The sequence below is a fragment of the Scyliorhinus torazame genome, chromosome 5, assembly GCF_047496885.1.
Source record: "Scyliorhinus torazame isolate Kashiwa2021f chromosome 5, sScyTor2.1, whole genome shotgun sequence".
NCBI lineage: Eukaryota > Metazoa > Chordata > Chondrichthyes > Carcharhiniformes > Scyliorhinidae > Scyliorhinus > Scyliorhinus torazame.
In genome coordinates this window covers 142,263,628-142,284,170 of record NC_092711.1, presented here as the reverse complement: position 1 = coordinate 142,284,170, position 20,543 = coordinate 142,263,628, and the positions used below count along the sequence as shown (strand labels likewise).

Sequence of the window (20,543 nt, the reverse complement as noted above, 5' to 3'; positions counted from 1 at the left end):
GCTGAATCATTGTTGATGAAAAAGCGTTGAGCCCAGCAGCATTACTCTTGTCTGATCATCTCTGGAAAGCAGGCGTACCAGCAAAGTCAGCTCAGCCTTCACAACACTCAGAATAAAGCCGATACCTTGTCAAGGAACTGCAATGAACCACAAACAACTATTTGTAGGAATCCCTGTCTGCCTATCCTCCGGTAAAACATCTTGAGATGTTGGTGGCGATATGTGAATAAGATGCGGCGTTTCTTCATTCAAGTTTGTGAATTGGAATTCTACACCCTCGAAGGCTGTGGATGCTCAGTCGCTGAGTATATTCAAGACTGAATTCAAGAGATTATTGGATACAGAGGGAAAGAAGGAAAATGGCGACAAGAAGAAAAAGTGGAGCAGGCTCTATGTCCTCCAACTGCTCCTGTTTATTCTGCTCTTAAGTGGCTCTTGATGGACAGTGTTCTCTTTACATTTAGTAAAATGACCAATAACGATTTCGGATGTTATTTTGGTTCCATTCAGGTTCCGAGAATCGTAGAGATGCATTGCACAAGAGGGGGCGATGGGGGTTGTTCAGCCCATCTTTCCTGTGCTGACTTTTAGAAAGAACGGACTTGTTCAGTCCCTCAGTCCAGTTTCATGTCCCTCGCCTTGCACCTTCTCATCCTCAGGTAACTATCCACCTCTCTTTTAAAATTAATTAGTGAATCGTATCGCTGCCTTTTCAGGCAGATCCTGGAACTCACTGAGTTTTGCTCAACTGCCATTGTGATACAGGTAGTTCAGTGAAGGTTTTACAGTGGGCAGTACGAGAGTATTTCAAAAATATCAACAGAAAAATATGTTTGAATATTAAAATTATTGGATGGGAGGGTAGAGCTGGTCCAGGGTTCAGAAAGATTTTTCTCCTGGTCACTGGGACCCTGAAGCCTCCACTTCCTGTTCCCTCACCAAAATGGCCGCACATGTGCCGTTTTTACCAAGTTTCTACTTTGTTTCTACCAAGATGGCGGCCGGTCACCCTGGGTCAGTGGGCCTACACTAGACTCTGGACACTTTGGGAGCAGAAGAGGAAAAATAGAAGTGGAGAGGCAGGAGGTAAAGGAGACAAATTTTATACAACTACAACTTGAATAATAACTTTGACAGAATCTCAAACCCCCAACTTCCCCAAAGTAAGAGGTGTATATGAAAACCACCACCTCCAATTCACACATCGTCCTGACTTGTCTGACATCCAGAATTGGGTGAGCAGACATTTCCTCCAATTAAACATTGGAAATAGTGAAGTCATTGAGTTTGCACATTCTCCCAGTGTCTGCGTGGGTTTCATCCCCACAACCCAAAGATGTGCAGCGTAGGTGGATTGGCCACGCTAAATTGGAAAATAATAATTGGGTACTCTAAATTTATTTTTAAAAATAAATAGTGAAGCCATTGTCTTATGGCCCTGCTACAAACTCCATTCTCTAGTCACCATCCACCTCCCTGGCAACTGTTTATTTTATCCTTTCACAGGGAGTGGATATTGCTGGGAGAAATCATTGCCCACTCCTAATTGCCCTCGAGAAGATGGTGGTGAGTTGTCTTCTCAAACTGATGTAATGTATGATGTGTAGGTTGGGCCACAGTGTGGCCAGGGTGGGAATTCCAGGATTTTCACCCAACAACAGTGAAGGAACAGGGACATAGTTCCAAGTCAGGATGTTGTGTGGCTTGGAGGGGAACCTGCAGGTGATGGTGTTCTCATGTGTCTGCTGTGCTTGTCGTATGAGGCGGTCACAAGTTGAAAAGTACTGTCCAAAGAGCCTTGTTGAGTTGCTGCAGTGCATCTTGTAGGTGGTATGCGCACTGTGTGTGACTAATGCAGATTTCAATGTCATATTTGACCAGAAGATGAGCTTTTGACTACATATTTGCACCATCACTAAGACTGTTTATATCCAGCTCAATAATATTGCCCGACCTAGCCCACACCTCAGTGTATCTGCTCTGAAACCAACATCTATGCAACTATTATCTTTAAACTTGATGATTCCAACACACTCCTGAACAGCATCCCAACCTTTATCATCTGTAAACTTGAGATCTTTGCTGCCCATTTTCTCACTCTTACCAATCCCCTTTTCATTTGGCGCAGTCTTATCAACTGGTTGAACTGTTGATTACCAGAGGCAGCAGCAACACATCCAGCTCTACCTGGCTCTGCTCTCCTCTGCCTAAACTGATCACTATTTCTGGATTGTTCCTGGAAGCAAGGACAACTCAGATTCTGTTCTTCATGATCATCTTCTTAAATCTCTCTCCTGACTTCAAACAAGTGCAAGAAGCTCATTGATTTCTTTGTCACTGACACTGAGATCATCCGTTCAGCTGAATCTACTCCCAAAAGTTATTTGTGAACTCGCCTGTGTCTCATTAGGTTTTGTGACAGCGTGAATCTCTTCCCACACATGGAGCAGTTGAAAGGCCTCTCCCCGATGTGAACTCGCTGGTGTGTTAGAAGGTCAGATGAATCAGTAAATCTCTTCCCACACTTGAAGCAGATGAACGGACTTTCCCCAGTGTGACCACGTTTGTGTTTCAGCAGGTGTGATGAACTGCTGAATCCCTTCATACACACAGAGCAGATGAATGGCCGCTCTCCAGTGTGAATTCGCTGGTGTGTGCGAAGGTTGAACAATCGATGAAATTGTTTCCCACACATGGAGCAGGTGAAAGGTCTCTCCCCTGAGTGACTACGCAGATGAGTTTCCAGTTGGGATGGAGATATGAATGCCTTCCCACAGGCCCCACATTTCCATGGTTTGTCTATGGTGTGGATGTCCTTGTGTCTCTCCAGGTTCGACGATTTCACACCTGTAAATTTCAAATTTCCCATAAAAAGAGTTTATAAACATCATCATTGTCAATACCGAATAAAAATGAAGGAGAGACAATTCTAGTTTGTTTGGAACAGGTTTTCTGCACTTCTTTCTGTGAAACAGTAAATCCTCATCACATCCATTCTCCCTCCTCCCTATGCTGGAATCCAAACCCCAGGGTGACAAACCAGCCCACATTTTATGGGCCATATTTGAATCCACTGAGATTTGCTGCTTGGGTGTCTGACTCGTCAACTGGACCTATGTAGAACTCTGTTCCAACCGTTCTGGCAGCCAACCACACCCTCCCTGGCCTCACATTTCTGTCAGCAGCCCACCCAACACCGCCCACCTCTTCACACAGACCCATGCAGGCTTACCTTTAATTTTCACCATGAGAGTTTGTCAGTCTGCCAAATCTTTCAAACCATCTTCAAAATTCCTTTCCTTACAGTTTACCCGCTCCCTCCACTCTGGCTGGGTTCAGTTCTCAAGTCCCTCTGTGCAGTGAGAATAAATCGGTAATTTTCTCTCCTGGTCACTGGAATCCTGATGCCCCGCCCACTCTGTTGTTTCACCAAGACGGCCACAGCTGAAGCAAACAAGCCCCGGGAGCTGCAAAATCAGGATCTGTGGGTTCTTTTTGGCGGTTTGGGGCCTCCAGCGGGTGTTTGCAAATCCTCCCCGCCCATCTCCCAGGGTTTCCTTCCTTTCCAGAGATCAGAGTCCTCATTGATTTGAGTGCAAAGTGTGAGCTCTTATTTATTGTCTCCCTCCCGAATGGCCTCCTTCTGCACTGTAGATTCAATGATAATCTATGATTAATCTAGGACAAAGGTTCGGCACAACATCGTGGGCCGAAGGGCCTGTTCTGTGCTGTATTTTCTATGTTCTATGTTCTCCCCCATCCTCTGATGTGAACCATCCTCCAGTCGCTGAAGCAGGATGGTGACCGTTAATCTGGGCCTGTTCCTAGGAGGGAGAAGCCCCGCAGCTGCAAACCAGGGAGCTGACAATGATTGTGAAGGGTTTGCGGATCCTCCCTCCCACCGCCTGATACTAACTTTGCTTCCACGGGACAAAGGACTCTCCTCCAGACGAACAATAGCATTGCACCTGCGCGCTACTGTCTCACCTCATCAACCGCACTGCGCATACTCCAGATCACAATGCCCAGGGGAATGATTGACGGCGGCTCAGGACCACTAATAATAGGGGGCAGGACTGGAGGACCGAATGGGAGCGGCTGGTCCTCCAACCAATCTGAGCGAATGAGGGGTAGTGAATGAAGCATACGCAGTGCGGGAAATGGCGAGGGGTGGATGCTTTTTTTCTCGGATCCGTAATTTGTAAGCGTAAAATTACAGATCGGAGCGTATGATGGAACCGGCGTGTGGACGGGAAGATTTCTATACAGGTTGTGTGATCTACAAACTCCCTCAAAAACTCATCAATCGCATTTGTACTGAGCGGGGCCAAAGATCCCTTAAATCGTCCCGGTTAATGATCACCATCTTTATTGGGGGCAATGTACAGCACTGAGCATGTGCGGCCGCCATCACGTTGGGGGCATTATTTTCATAGCTGGGTGGAGCTTGTCCCCCATTGTTTCGAATTGAGACAACCTGTCCATCAAACTGGGTCACCCTTCGAGTCCCAATGACTTAACGATGAGGCAGGGTGGAAGCAGGGAAGGAAAGAAAAGGATGTAAATCCTGCTCTCTGGATCCTACTACCTCAAGGGACATCCTGCCTTTTGTGCCCAAATATCTGTGGCAAAAGTACCCTAAAACATATGGAATTATGCTCACTACTCCCAAAATGTTCCCCTACTGAAACCTCAACCACCTGTCCAGGCTCATTCCCCACCAGATCCAGTACTGCCCCTTCCCTCGTTGGACTATCTACATATTGCACCAAGAAGGGACTGCTGACAATGACAAGGGGTAAAGTTAAGTTCAGTAGGGCACACGAGTGGTCATCCTAAGTTACAATTATATTCACAACCTAAGATGTGCTGGTTGGGTGGATTGGCCGCGCTAAATTGCCCCTTAATTGGAAAAGAAATATAATTGGCTACTCTAAAATATTTTTTAAAAGTTAGAATTATAGAATCTCTGTTTCTGGGAGGGCAGTTTACGAGCTTTGAGGGGCTGACTGAGATGTTTGGGTTGGCGTGGGGAGAATGTTTTAGGTATATGCGGGTGCTGGACTTTGCAAGGAAGGTCTTCCCAACCTTCCCAATAGTGCCTGTCTCCTCGCTGTTGGAGGTGGTGCTGTCAACGGACAGGGGGAGGGGGGTGGGGTCGTCTCGGTGATTTACAGGAGGGTTTTGGAGGAGGATGGGGTGACCATGGAGGGGTTAAGGTGAAGTGGGAGGAAAAGCTGGGTGTGGCACTGGAGGAGGGTGTGTGCTGTGGAGGCTAAACGCCTCAACTTTGTGTGCGAGGCTGGGGCTGATACCGCTGAAGGTGGTGTACAAGGTGCACCTTACAAAGTCTTGTGGTCTTGGCACCTTCAGGTGATGCCACCTAAGACAGAGTAAATAAAATCAGGAATACTCAGGAAGTATCAATTCGAGGAGCATAGATCTCTCAGCGGTTACAAAGGAATAGATCAGAGTTTTAGCAACAGATGCTCTGAGCCTTGGCTGGAGTTAGGCAATGTTACTGAGGTGGAATCCAGTCTTCAAGATGATGTAAATATGTGGTTGGGAGCAAGTCACAGGGTCAAATATCACACCAACCATTTGGACAATCTCTTTTAATCTCAATCTCAAAACAATGACCAGGGTGAGGGATGGAGTCAGTGGCTAATAAATTGAGTTTGTTACAGGGGCTGAACGCAATGTCTTCCCAATATTGAAGTGGAGAAAGTTTCTGCTCACCCATTACTTACTGTCAGAACTGTGTGTGCCTTGGAGGGGAACTTGGATGTGATGGTGTTCACAGACCCGATATCCTAGTCCTTCAAGGAGGCGAAGGTTGAGGGTTTGGGAGATTCTGTCAATGTTCTGGTTAGATTTTGGAAATATAAATTCCCTCTCCTCCGCCTCTGCTCTCAATCTTTTCTCACTCTCCTCCCCCCACAGAGGCCTGAAACTTTTCTGGCCCAGACCTGTGGATGGTTCCCTTCCCTGAACGACATCAGTGAATCAGTTGTTCTTTTGTGAACATCTGGCAGTTTTCAAGGTCACCTTTTCCTAGTGCCGGCCTCACAAATGACCAGATTTCAGCTCAATTTCACAATCCACCTTTGTGTTTTTCTGGATTTTCTCTCACTCCTTTTTTTCTGTCTAAACTGATTTCATGGGATATTGGAAGGGGAAGGTTTGCATTTGGGAAACATCACATCAGGATCTGACGGAGTCGCTGAAGTTATCGTTACTGAATATCAACAGGTTTTGAACATAATATAAGAATATAAGAACTGGGAGCAGGAGTAGGCCACCTGGACCTTTGAGCCTGCTCCGCCATTCAATGAGATCATGGCTGATGTATTGTCGACTTAGCTCCACTTTCCTGCCAGAACACCATAACCCTTTATTCCTTTATTCTTCAAAAAACTATCTATCTTTATCTTGAAAACATTTAATGAAGGAGCCTCAACTGCTTCACTGGGCAGGGAATTCCATCGATTCACATGGAAGGAAAAAACACCGTTCACAGTGAAGAGAAACCATATGTGTGTTGTGTGTGTGGACGAGGTTTCAGCCAATCTTCTGGCCTGTCAAGACACAAGCGCATTCACACTGTCGCGAAACCGTGGAAATGTGGGGATTGTGAGGCGGCATTTGGTTTCCCATCTGAGCTGGAAACTCATCGACACACTCACGCTGGGGAGAGACCATTCATCTGCTCCGTGTGTGGGAAGAGATCTACTTGGTCATCAAACTTGCTGACACAACAGCAGGTTCACACTGGAGAGAAGTTGTTCACCTGCTGTGTGTGTGGAAAAGGATTGACTGATTCATCCAAGCGACTGAAACAGCAGCGAGTTCACACCGGGGAGAGACCATTTGCCTGTACTGAGTGTGGGAAGGGATTCACTCATATATTCACCCTGCTGAGACACCAGCGAGTTCACACTGACAAAATACCTTTCAAATGTCTGCACTGTGGGAAGTGCTTTAAAAGCTCTGGAAAACAGATGTACCATCAACATGTTCACACTGATGAGAGACCTTTTAAATGCCCAGACTATGTGAAATGTTATGAAGGCTCCTGGGAGCTGATGTCCCACCAATATATTCACACTGATGAGAGACCGTTCAGTTGCTCTCACTGCGGGGCTGGGTTCAGGCGATCATCTAAACCCACAGTCCACCATTGAATTCACACTAGGGAGAGCCCATTCATCTGATTGTGGGAAGGGATTCATCCACCTTGCTGAAACACTAGTGGGATCATATTGGGGTGATACAGTAGCACAATGGTTAGCACTGTTACTTTATAGCGCCAGGGTCCCAGGTTCGATTCGCGGCTTGGGTCACTGGCTGTGCGGAGCCTGCATGTTCTCCCCGTGTCTGCGTGGGTTTCCTCCGGGTGCTCCAGTTTCCTCCCACGAGTCCCGAAAGAGGTGAACATAGAACAATATGCAAGAGCAGCACGGTGGCGCAGTGGTAGCACTGCAGTCTCACGGCACCGAGGTCCCAGGTTCAATCCCAGCTCTGGGTCCCTGTCCGTGTGGAGTTTGCACATTCTCCCCGTGTTTGCGTGGGTGTCACCCCCACAACCCAAAAAATGTGCAGGGTAGGTGGATTGAACATGCTAAATTGTCCCTTAATTGGAAAAGATGAATTGGGAACCCCAAAATTAAAAAAAAAAAACAGAACAATACAGCACAGGAACAGGCCCTTCGGCCCTCCAAGCCTGCGTCGATAATGGTACCTGCCTAAACTAAAACCGTCTGCACTTATGGAGTCCATATCCTTCCATTCCCACCCTAGTCATATATTTATCTAGTTGTCCCTTAACTGCCTTGACCGTACCTGCTCCCACCACCTCCCCAGGCAGCACGTTCCATATATTTCCCACCCTGTATAAAAAACCTGCTTCGTACATCTGTTCTGAACTTTTCCCCGCGCACTTTAAACCTATGTCCCCTAGTACTTGACTCTCCTACCCTAGGAAAGAGCATCTGACTATCCACTCTGTCCATGCCACTCATAATCTTGTAGACCTCTATCAGCTCGCCTCTCAACCTCCGTCGTTCCAGTGAGAACTGACCGAGTTTATCTAACGTGCTGTTGGGTAATTTGGACATTCTGAATTCTCCCTCCGTGTACCCGAACAGACGGCAAAATGTGGCGACTCGGGGCTTTTCACTTCATTGCAATGTTAATGTGAGCTTACTTGTGACAATAGAGATGATTATTATTAAAGACAGACCTTTCAAATGTTTAAACTGTGGGAAATTCTATAAAATGTCCAGGGAACTGATGTCCCATCAGCTTGTTCACACTGATGAGAGACCGTTCAGGTGCTCTCACTGTGGGACTAGATTCAGCAACTCACTGTATACCGGCGAATTCACACTGGGGAGATGCAAACTTTCCTCATAGTTAAAATTCTCCATCCCTGGTAACATCATCATAAATCTTCTCTGCAACGGGCAGCATGAGGTCCCAGGTTCGAATCCTGGCCCCGGTCACTGTCCGTGTGGAGTTTGCACATTCCCCCTGTGTTTGCGTGGGTTTCGCCCCCACAACACAAAGTTGTGCAGGGTAGGTCGATTGGCCACAATAAATTGCCCCTTAATTGGAAAAAATTAATTGGGCACACTAAATTTAAACAAATAAATAATCTCCTCTGCAGTCTCTCTCGGATGATCACATCCTTCCTGTAATATGGCTGTGGTCTAACTGGTGTTTGATGCAGTTCCAGCACAATCTCCCTGTTCTCATAATCTCAACCCTCGGCTACCAAAGGAAACTATCCCACCTGCCTTCCTGAGCACTGAAATGAAATGAAATGAAAATGAAATGAAATGAAAATCGCTTATTGTCACGAGTAGGCTTCAATGAAGTTACTGTGAAAAGCCCCTAGTCACCACATTCCAGCGCCTGTTCGGGGAGGCTGGTACAGGAATCGAACCGTGCTGCTGGCCTGCCTTGGTCTGCTTTAAAAGCCAGCGATTTAGCCCAGTGTGCTAAACCATCCTCTCACTGAAGAGAGAGAGTGAGAGGCAGCTGAGAGAGACAGAGGGAGAGAGAGGAAGCAGAGGGGGTGAGAGGCACCAGAGAGAGAGAGGAACACCAGAGACTGGGAGAGGCAGGAGAGAGGGAGGAGAGAAGAGAGAGACAGTCTAGTCAGTAACAAAAATAAGTAATGGAATTGAGTTCAGACACGGATCTGCATGAACCGACACCACTTTATTGACAGATTGACAAGGTAGTCACTGTACTTGAATCAATGTTATTCACTTTTGGAATTGAATGAACAAAGGGTCAGATTAACTATATCACAATCACCCAGATTCAAATAGGTCTGTTTAATACAGAACAGGATTAAACCCAGTGTCCAATATTACAGGTGTCTGTGGCTGTTTGATGCCTGGTTTCATTGTACAGCTGACAAGCCCACAGCTTCAGTGAACTCGTCTACCCAGGGTCTGTTTCTAAACCCTCATCACAACATAATACCTGGTTAGCTATTTATATATGGTCAGCCTGGTTGGACAGCTAACACAAAGCTCAACCAGAAACTATGGTTCTTCTTTCAACTGATTCCAGCTCCGACATGCGGTCACAGCATCTCCAGCCTTCAGCTCTGTTACTGGGCTGTTATTGACATGAGCAAGAGAGAGACAGCAAGTTGCCTGAGGCTTAAATGGGAAGTTGAAACTTGTGACTCAAAACCAACTGTGTAAGATCTCTGAAAAGATCAGGAATTTTAAAAGATAAATTCTAAACCCAGTGAACAAATTAATGAGTCATAAGACAAAAACTTCAGGTTTTATGACTTTACTGCAACAAACTAGAAGCAACAATGCCTAAACACTATTTTTATAGGGAACGTATCCCTTAAACTACAAATAGAATGTAGCCCTTTTACTTTTCAGACAATCAAAAATCACACTCCATGGTTACGTCGCTGAATTGTCACTCAATTCTCCTGGAAGCAGCCCAATGTGATTCTTCGTTCCTGTGTTTACTTCCATTCTGTTCCTTTTCCTGATTGGCAATCCTTAACCCCAGAAGTGTCTTTTGCAATGATGATTCTCCTGATGATATTCAGGTCCCCATAAACCAAGTGACTCCTCCAAATCCTGAAGTGGCGTTAGGTTTTTTTCTGCAAATCTTCATCTAATATCCTGTAAAAGGAATTTACAAATGGAAATTGAGAACAGGCAATTCTAGTTTCCATCCAACACACTCTCCCTCCATTCTCACTCTGCTGTAATATTCATCCTCCTAATTCTCTAAAGGTGCTGATTCAGGCTGACTGATAGATCCCTGCTCCCCGTCTTGGAGAGGCCTGAAAATCTCCATGCAGGCTGCCAGACAGAAATATGTCTATGTTACTGAACTCAAAATGTGTGGAACATACAGACTGGATTCACTTCCTTTCTCTTCAGCTGCTGCAAGTCACCACTGTCCCCTCAGAATGAGGAAAGAAATGGAAAGATAAAGTAGACTTGCAGCAGCTGCTGCCTCTTGTGGGGCATTCCAGAACGAGAGGTAATAGTCTTACGGTAAGCGGTAGCAAATTCAAAACAGTTTTAATTTAAAAAAAATTTTTTTTAAGAGTACCCAATTATTTTTTTTTCAATTAAAGGGCAATAATTTAGTGTGACCAATCCACCTACTCTGCACATCTTTGGGTTGTGGGGGTGAAACCTACGCAGACACAGGGAGTAAGTGCAAATTCCACACAGACATTGACCCAGGGCCGGGATCGAACCCAGATCCTCAGCGCCGTTCAAAACAGTGTTGAGGAGAAGCTGCTTCTCCCAAGGGCTGTGAATCTGTGGAATTCACTACCCCAGAGTGCGGTGGAGCTGGGACAGTGAGTAAATTTAGGGAGGAGTTAGACAGATTTTTAATCTGGTTGAAGGGTTCTGAAGAACTCTCAGGACGGTGGAGATAAGGCCAGGATGAGATCAGCGATGACCAAATGGCGGAGCAGACTCGATGGGCCAAATGGCCTAATTCTGTTCTTATATCGTATGAACTTCTGAAAGGGGCAGACATTGATTTGCTCCCAGATGTTGCCCAGAGGAGGAAGTTTTAGTCTGAAACCCATTGTTTAACCTCCACGTTGTGACATCACAAAGGAATTCATTCTCTAAATCAGCCAATAGGAATCCATTCGCTCCGTGGTGACGTCACTGCATTAGTGCGCACACGCCGGCGCGCGGACACGCGAGCGCCGCCCCCACCCTCTGTTCCGTCTCCTCCAACACATCCTCGAGACGGTTTCCAGCAACCGGCTGACAGTTCCGGCCGTCGGTGATCGCCCCTTCCTTGACCCGGGACTGCGCATGCGTCGGGGAGCTCACTTCCCCTGACCTTACCTCTCAGGTGTTGACCAATGGGAAGACTTGGAGGACCGGAAAGACTCTGCCCCTCCGCCAATCAAAGCTCCCCCATTGTCTTGATGTGAAAGCTGCACATGGAGGTTTCTGCCGAGCAAAGCTGTTGTTCCCCCCAACCCTGAATGAGCTTGAGCTGCAGACAGACTCCTGTCTCCAACATCTGTGAGTAAAACACTTTATTTTCTCCCCCTTTCCATTTATTTTCTCATTCTCACCTTCAATTGGTAACTTGCAGCGACTGAAGGGAAAGGAAGTGAATCCAGGGAGGGTGCAGACTCTGCAAAGCTTGGCCCAGGTCTCTCTCTCTCTCTTAAAGACATTGACATCCTTTGCTCCCTCAGCTTGACACATTTATTTGTCTGACTAAAAGGACGATCTCTTTCCCAATGTTCACAATTAAAGGGCTAGTTTCCCCAGGAGATGGCTGACATTTAAAGGGTCAGTAAACAGGCCAAATCCAACCCAGCTAATTACTTCCCTGTCGGAATACTCTCCATCATCAGCAAAGTAATGGAAGGAGTCATCAAAGGTCCTATTAAGTGGCACTTCTTCTGCAATAACCTGCTCCAGGCGCTCAGTTTGGGTTCTGCCAGGGTCTCTCAGCTCCTGACCTCATTACAGCCTTGGTTCAACCAACATCCTGGGGGTTACCATTGATCAGAAATTGAACTGGACTAGCCATATTAATACTGCAGCTACCAAGGCAGATCAAGGGCTGGGAATCCTACGGTGAGTAACATGCCTCCTGATGCCCCAAAGCCTGTCCACCAGACATCTACAAGCACAAGTCAGGAGTGTAATGGAATACCCTCCACTTTGCTGGATGAGTGCAGCTCCAACAACACGCAAGAAGCTCGACTCTATCCAGACAAAGCAGCCTGATTGATTGCATCGCCTTCCACAAACATTCCACCACCGACAAACATTAGCAGTCGTGTATACCATTTACAGGATACACTGCAGTAACTCATAAAGATTCCTCAGACAGCACCTTCCAAACCCACAACCACTACCATCTAGAAGGACAAGAGCAGCAGAAACCTGGGAAGCCCACCACCTGGAAGTTCTCCTACAAGTTGCTCACCACCTTGACTTGGAAATATCTTGCCATTCCTTCACTGCCCCTGGGGCAACATCCTGGAATTCGCTCCCGAACAGCACAGGGGATGTAGGGCAGCATGGTGGAGCAGTGGTTAGCGCTGCTGCTTCACGGCTCCGAGGTCCCAGGCTCAATCCCGGCTCTGGGTCACTGTCCGCGTGGAGTTTGCACACTCTCCCCGTGTTTGCTTGCGTTTCGCCCCCACAACCCAAAGATGTGCAGGGTAGGTAGATTAGCCACACTAAATTGCCCCTTAATTGTAAAAAATTAATTGGGTATCCTAAATTTATAAAAAAACGAAGTGGGAAAAAAAAACAGCACAGGGGATGTACCTACACCTCAAGGACTGCAGCAGTTCAAGAAGGCAGCTCACCACTACTTCGGAAGGGCAACTGGGATGGGCAATAAATGCTGGCCTAACCAGCATTGTCCACATCCCGTAAATTAATTTTTAAAAATTCAATATTGGACAGAGATATGTCGAGTGTTGTTATATGGTATGTATTGTAGCTATTATTGATGGTTCTGTAAGACAATACATGTATTATTATTTCTCCTTTTGTAAATATTACTGTACCTACATTATATATTTCCAGTCATACAGTCATTGCAGCACTGACAGAATCCATTTGGTAACTCAAGTCAATGCTGACTCTCTACAGCAATCCAGTCAGTCCCATTCCCCCTGTGTTCCCCTGAAAGTTTATTTTCTTCAAGTAACCATCTTATTTTATTTTAAATTATTGATCATCTCGACTTCCGCAACCCTTGTGGGCAGTGAGTTCCCTGTCATGACTACTCCATGACTAAATAAAATTCTTCCCCAGAATTTCCCTATCTCTAATCAGTAAATGTACTTATATGGAGATTCTCTACTCTTTTGTACAGGTTTTAGTGAGTTTAGTTTTGTTGATCAGCACCTTCAGGAAAATTGGAAGGGAAAGTAAGTGAATAACGGTCTCTGTGTCCAGGACAGGAAACAGTGAGCTTGGATCTATCAATCAGCCTGGATCAGCATCTTCAGGAGAATTGGGAGGGTGAATATTAGTTATAGCAGAGTGAGAATGGAGGGAGAGTGTGTGGGATTGAGATTTAGAGCATTTCAGGGAAAGAGAGAGGAAAGAATGTTCGATAGAAACTAGAATTGTCTGTTCTGAGTTTCTATCCTGTACTGACAATGATTACTATTGTAAAATCTGTTTGCAGGAAGTTCGAACGAGAGGAATTTGAGGCCAATATCTCAAACTAAATATCACGTCAAGAACTGACTGAGTCACTCAATTCTTGGGATCATCGGCCTTTGAATCTAGAAGGAGAAATGTTTGTCTATTCTGTCTGCTTCAAGAGATTTTAAACATCAGTGTGTCTGGAAAAGCACTGAGACACACACACACACCCGTGTGAGACTGTTACAGAGCACTGACTGTGGAAAGAGCTTTAACCAGTGACACAGCCTGAAAAAATACGGCACCATTCACAGCAGGGAGAGACTGTATAGGTGCTCAGCGTGTGGACGAGTCTTCAACTGATCGTCCAACGCGGTGAGATGCAAGATCACCCGGACCATGGAGAAACCATGGAAATGTGAGGATTGTGGGAAGGGATACATTGCCCCACACGAGCTGGAAAGACATCAACGCAGTCACACTGGAGAGAGGCCTTTCACCTGCTCTCAGTGTGAAAAGGGATTCACTAACATTGGCAACCTGCGGAGGCACGAACGAGTTCATACTGGGGAGACGTCTTTCACCTGCTCTCAGTGTGAAAAGGAATTCACTGACATTGGCAGCCTGCGGAAACACGAACGAGTTCACACTGGAGAGAGGCCTTTCACCTGCTCTCAGTGTGAAAAGGGATTCACTCACATTGGAGGCCTGCGGAGACACGAACGAGTTCACACTGGAGCGAGGCCTTTCACCTGCTCTCAGTGTGAAAAGGGATTCACTGACATTGGCAACCTGCGGAGACACGAACGAGTTCACACTGGAGAGAGGCCTTTCACCTGCTTTCAGTGTGAAAAGGGATTCACTGACATTGGCAACCTGCGGAGACATGAACGAGTTCACACTGGAGAGAGGCCTTTCACCTGCTCTCAGTGTGAAAAGGGATTCACTGACATTGGCAGCCTGCGGAAACACGAACGAGTTCACACTGGGGAGAGGCCTTTCACCTGCTCTCAGTGTGAAAAGGGATTCACTCACATTGGCAACCTGCGGAGACACGAACGAGTTCACACTGGAGAGAGGCCTTTCACCTGCTCTCAGTGTGAAAAGGGATTCACTGACATTGGCACCCTGCGGAGACACGAACGAGTTCACACCGGGGAGAGGCCATTCAACTGCTCTGACTGTGGGAAGGGATTCACTCGGTTATCCAGCCTGCTGAGACACCAGATAGTTCACACCGGGCAGAAGCCGTTCATCTGCACTGTGTGTGATATGAGATTCAATCAATTATCCAGCCTGCTGAAACACAATTTCACTCACACCAAGAGCAGGCCCTTTAAATGCTCTGACTGCAGGAGGGGTTTCAAAAGCTCACAGCGACTGATGTCCCACCAGCGCATTCACTCTGAGGAGAAACTGTTCAGCTGCTCTCACTGCACAAAGAGCTTTAGAACCTCCACCAACCTGATGAAACACGAGCGAGGTCACACCGGGGAGAGCCCGTTCACCTCTCCGACTGGGAAAAGATTCACTCGGTCATCACTTGCTGAGCCACAATGTCACTCACACCAATGAGAGACCCTTTAAATGCTCCGACTGTGGGAGTAGGTTTAAAAGCTCTCGGGTACTGATGCCCCACCTGCGCATTCACACTGAGGAGAAACTGTTCAGCTGCTCTCACTGCACAGAGGTTTCAAACATCATCCACATTGCGGAGGCACCAGCGAGTTCACACTGGAAAGAAGCTATTCACCTGCTCTCACTGTGGGGAGGGATTCACGCAGTCGTCCAACATGCTGAGACACCAAATGGTTCGCAAGTGGTGTTGGGTTTGATTCTGCTGTTAATCCTGCCGTTAATCACATCCAGGACTGAACCTGGAGCGGGTGGAGGGTTTTGCCTCCTCAACTCCTCCTGGTGCTCGGACGTAGCGACCCTGCGAACTACTGCTCCCCGGACCTGGAATAGCTGACTGTGAAGTACCGTCCATACTACCTTCCATGGAGTTCACTTCTGCCATCATCACGGGGGTCTACATCCCACCCCAGGTGGAAGTGAAGAAGGCGCTTGATGAATTGTAACCGCTATAAATAACAATGAAACAGAATACCCGGAGGCCTTGTTCATCGTGGCCGGCACTTCAAACAGGCCAACCTCCAGAGCGGGCAGCACGGTAGGTAGCATTGTGGATAGCACAATTGCTTCACAGCTCCAGGGTCCCAGGTTTGATTCCGGCTTGGGTCACTGTCTGCGGAGTCTGCACATCCTCCCCGTGTGTGCATGGGTTTCCTCCGGGTGCTCCGGTTTCCTCCCACAGTCCAAAGATGTGCAGGTTAGGTGGATTGGCCATGATAAATTGCCCTTAGTGTCCTAAATTGCCCTTAGTGTCCAAAATTGCCCTTAGTGTTGGTTGGGGTTGCTGGGTTATGGGGATAGGGTGGAGGTGTTGACCTTGGGTAGGGTGCTCTTTCCAAGAGCCGGTGCAGACTTGATGGGCCGAATGGCCTCCTTCTACACTGTAAATTCTATGATAATCTATGAAAATTCCACCAACACACTTCCTGTCCCAACAGTGGCCCCAACATCTTGACCACTGCTACACAAACATCATGGGCACCTGATGATCCATCCCGACTGCACTTTGGAAAGTTGAACCACAAGATGGTGCTCCTTTTCCCAGCATACAAGCAGAAACTTAAGCGGGAGAATCCGGTTAAGAAGGTTGTGCAAATGCTGGTCTGAGGCAACAGAAGAGCTCCTTCTCGACTTGTCCCTATTCAAGAACTCGGCAGCTAACCTAATTGGGTATGCCAGCACCATCACAGACTTCATCAGCAAGTGAGTAGAAGATTGTGTGTCAAAGAAGGTAGTACGTACGTTACCCAACCAGAATCTGGAGATTCACTCTCGACTGAAGGCCACGTCTGAGGCATTCAAGTCAGGCAACCCTGACCTACACAAAAAAATCTGGGTACAACCTCTGCAAAGCCAACAGGGATGCCAAGAGACAACAGAAGAGTTGTCCAGACTAAGCTAGAATCATGGACTCTCATCGATTGTGGCGAGGCTTAAACAACATAATGCGCTAAAAAGCAAAGCCGAGTAGAATCTTTAGCAACAGCGCACCCCTTCCCAACAAACGCAATGCATTCTATGCTTATTTCGAGCAGGAAACCAACAAACCTGTCATCTGCCCCAAGCAGCCTTGGGCACGCCCATGCCCACCGTCACAGCGTACAAAGTCAGATTGGCCGTCTTGAAAGTGAACCCTCGGAAATCGGCGGGTCCTGACGGAGTCCCTGCCATGCACCCAGATCCTGCGCGGACCAACTGGCAGGTGTGTTCACGGACATCCTCAACCTCTCCCTACTCTGGTCTGAGATTCCCACCTGCTTCAAGACCACCATCATACCGGTGCCAAAGAAAAACCAGGCAATGTGCCTCAGTGAATACCATCCAGTGGCCTTGACATTGATCATTATGAAATGCTTAGACCACAGCTGGAGTAATGTGTGCAGTTTTACTCCCCTTACCTTAGGAAAGGTATTGCCACAGAGGAACCCAACAAAGTTTCACCAGACTTGTTCCGGGTTTGGCAGGATTGTCCCAGGAAGAGAGATTGGGGAAACTTGGCCTCTATTCTCTAGAGTTTCAAGGAATGAGAGGGGATTTCATTGAAACTTACAAAATCCATAAAGGAATAAACAGGGTGGGTGCAGGTGAGATGTTTCCCCTGGTTGGAGAGTCTGGAACCAGGGGACACAAATTCAAACTAAGGGGGAAGTCACTTCGGACCGGTCTCGGAGGAGACATTTCTTTACTCAGAGAGTTGTGAATCTTTGGAATTCTCGACCCCAGAGAGCTGTGGAAGCTCAGTCACTGAGTGTGGTTAAAGCAGAGACCGACAGATTTCTTTTTTTCTTTGTTTAATAAATTAGTTTTTTCTAATTAAGGGGCAGTGTAGCGAGGCCAATTCACCAATGCTGCACAATAAGTTCGGTTGTGGATCTGAGACCCACAAGACACTAGGAGAATGTGCAAACTCCACATGGACAGTGACCCAGGGCCAGGATCAAACTCAGGTTCTTGGTGCCGTGAGGCAACAGTGCTAACCACTGGGCCACCGTGCCATCCAACTGACAGATTTCTAAATATCAATAACACAAATGGATATGGAGATAGTGTGGGGAAAAAGACATTGAATCATAGAATCATAGTATTTACAATGCATAAGGAGGCCATTCGGCCCATTGAGTGTGCACCGGCCCTTGGAATGAGCACCCTACCTAAGTCCACAACCCCACCCTATCCCCGTAATCCAGTGACCCCACCCAAACTTTTTGGACACTGAGGGCAATTTGGAATGGCCAATTCACCTAACCTGCACATCTTTGGACTGTGGGAGGAAACCGGAGCACCCAGAGGAAACCCACGCAGACACAGGGAGAAAGTGCAAACTCCGCACAGACAGTGACCCAAGCCGGAATCGAACCTGAGACCGTGGAGCTGTGAAGCAACTGTGCTAACCACTGCTACCGTGAAGTGGATGATGAGCCATGATCGTATTGAATGGTGGCGCAGGCTCGATGGGCTGAATGGCCAACTCCTGCTCTGACCTTCTGATGGTATAAAGATAGGTAGGAAAGTAATTTGTGAAGAGGACATAAGGAGACAACAATGGATAGAGATAGGTTACGTGAGTGGGAAAAGATCTGCCAAATGGAGAATAATGTGAGAAAATTAGAAATTGTCCATGTTGCCAGAAGAATAAAAAAGTTTCTGATCTGAATAGTGAGAGATTGTAGAGCTCTGAGACTCCGAGGGATCTGGGTGTCCAAGAGCATGAATCACAAAAAGAGAATTGAATACAAAAGTAGCTAGGTTATGCTTCAGTTATACAGGACATTGGTGAGACCACATCTGGAGCACTGTGTACAGTATTGCTCTCATTTAAGGAATGATGTAAATGTTTTGGAAACAGTTCAGAGAAGGCTTACTGGACTCACATCTGGAATTGGAGGCTGGTCTTATGAGGAATGATTGGACTCTGATGGAGTTTAGGTGACATGATTGATCCGTATAAAATCCTGAGGGATTTGACAGGGTGGATGTGGAAAGGATGTTTCCTCTTGTGGGAGAATCTAGAAATTGGAGTCACTTTAAAAGTAATAACTTGCCCATTTAAGGCAGAGGAGAACTTTTTTCTCTCAGGGTTATGAGTCTTGGAACTCTCTTCCTCAAAGGACAGTAGAAGCAGAGTCTTTGAATATTTTGAAGACGGAGTTGAATAGATTCTTGATAAGCAAGGGGGTGAAAGGTTATCGGGGGGTCAGTGGGAATGTGGAGTTGAGGTTACAATCAGATCAGCCGGGAACTTATTGAATAGTGGAGCAGGCTCGAGGGGCCGAGTGGCCTACTCCTCCTAATTTGTATGTTATCACATCCTTTGTAATAGATTTTGGCATTTTCACTCCGACTGATGTCAGGCTAATGGATCTGTGGTTCCCCATTTTCTTTCTCCCTCCTTAAATATTGGGGTTACATTTACCACCTTCCAATCTGCAGGAACCATTCCAGAATCTATTGAATTTTGAAAGATAATCACCAATGTATCTCTCCAGCCACCTCTTTCAACACTCTGGGATGTAGAGCAGCAGCTGCCCATATAGTTAAGTGTGTAATTGTAAGGTTGAATTTGCATAGTATCTGTAATATGTAACTGAATTTAGTGTTAGGGCCTTACTTAATAGACAGGTGACTGGGGATGCTGGGCAGGTATTGGTTCTAAGTCTGTGATCTATCGCGCTTCGTGTTCAGGATCAAGAGGAGGGATATGTGGCCGCCTAAAGTGGCGTCCGGCAAAGGATGCTGGGAAAAGTGGCCAAGTTCAGGGACAGACAGGCTGCAGCTTCCAAATAGACAAAAAGCTGGTTTGTCTAACAGCCGAGGAAAAAGGCCATCCCGGGACAATGGGCTTAAATGGAAATTGACAAAGTGACAGACTTGGTGGCGTCAGTTTTCCTCATTTGGGAAGGCATACGTGCCTCGGACACCAACGGACATGGCCGGTCAGGACAAGCCCCGCGGACAAGGTAGTGGATTTAATTGAACATTATCGATCAAGGTGATCAAGCCCTGAGCGATTGATTGGGCCTTCACCTGGGACCGCCCAAAGGGGCTCAAACTCCTGGGGATAAAAGGTGCTGCGCAGCCCACCATTCGCTCTCTCGACAGCAGCTCTCAACAGTAACCAACAACAGTGACCCTTCACCGGCCGAAGAGGAAGACCATCCACGCCATCGATGGAAGGACCAGAGCCGAGGATAACAACGACCAGCAACAGACTTTCAACACTGCCAGACTGCGGACTCCAGATAAGGCCATATCTGCCCCGTACTTGCCAGTCACTTGAAAGTTAAGTTAAGGTCTTGTGTGCATTAGCTTAGAGTTCAACTTGCATGTGTGTGTGATTAATTAACAGTAACAATTGTGTGATCGTAAATAAAGTATATTATTGTCTGATACAACTCATGGTAATTTGTCCATCGTATAAGGGTTAAAGACACACTATGGTTTTGGTACAACAGATCCTTGTGAAATTTGAAGCCATGTATTCGCAACAAGGCTCAAAGAGCAACAGCCCACTGCAGACAAAGTCGGGAGATCGGCCAGTCCAGCAGAAAGTAACCCTCCAACCCTCCCCATTGACCAATTGTCAGAATGAACAAAATGCAGTCCTGGATGTAATTGAAGCAGAAACAATAACAGCAAATTCCAACCCTTGTAATCACTTGTGAACTTGTTGGTGTCTCAGCAGGTGTGATGAATCACTGAATCCCTTCCGATACTGAGAGCAAGTGAACAGCCTCTTCCCAGTGTGAACTCGTC

At 46.8% G+C, this 20,543-nt stretch overlaps 1 protein-coding gene and 1 long non-coding RNA gene across 3 annotated transcripts in view; one reads left to right on the top strand and one right to left on the bottom strand.

The window, feature by feature from the left end:
• Positions 1 to 9,800: 9,800 nt before the first annotated feature.
• Positions 9,801 to 11,345, bottom strand: LOC140419893 (uncharacterized). Its single transcript, XR_011946072.1, has 2 exons — positions 11,235 to 11,345; positions 9,801 to 10,166 (listed from the first exon to the last, which is right to left on the bottom strand). It is a non-coding gene; the product is annotated as an uncharacterized lncRNA (long non-coding RNA).
• Positions 11,330 to 20,543, top strand: part of LOC140419892 (uncharacterized) — a 48,230-nt gene continuing 39,016 nt past the window's right edge. The window contains exons 1-2 of one of the 2 annotated variants that reach the window (XM_072503932.1): positions 11,330 to 11,552; positions 13,696 to 20,182. In XM_072503932.1, coding sequence (XP_072360033.1) covers positions 14,055 to 15,230 — 1,176 coding nt within the window. In that variant the 5' untranslated portion in view covers positions 11,330 to 11,552; positions 13,696 to 14,054 and the 3' untranslated portion in view covers positions 15,231 to 20,182. Of the gene's footprint in view, positions 11,553 to 13,695; positions 20,183 to 20,543 lie in introns of those variants that run through there. The other variant, XR_011946071.1, reaches the window with a different exon arrangement.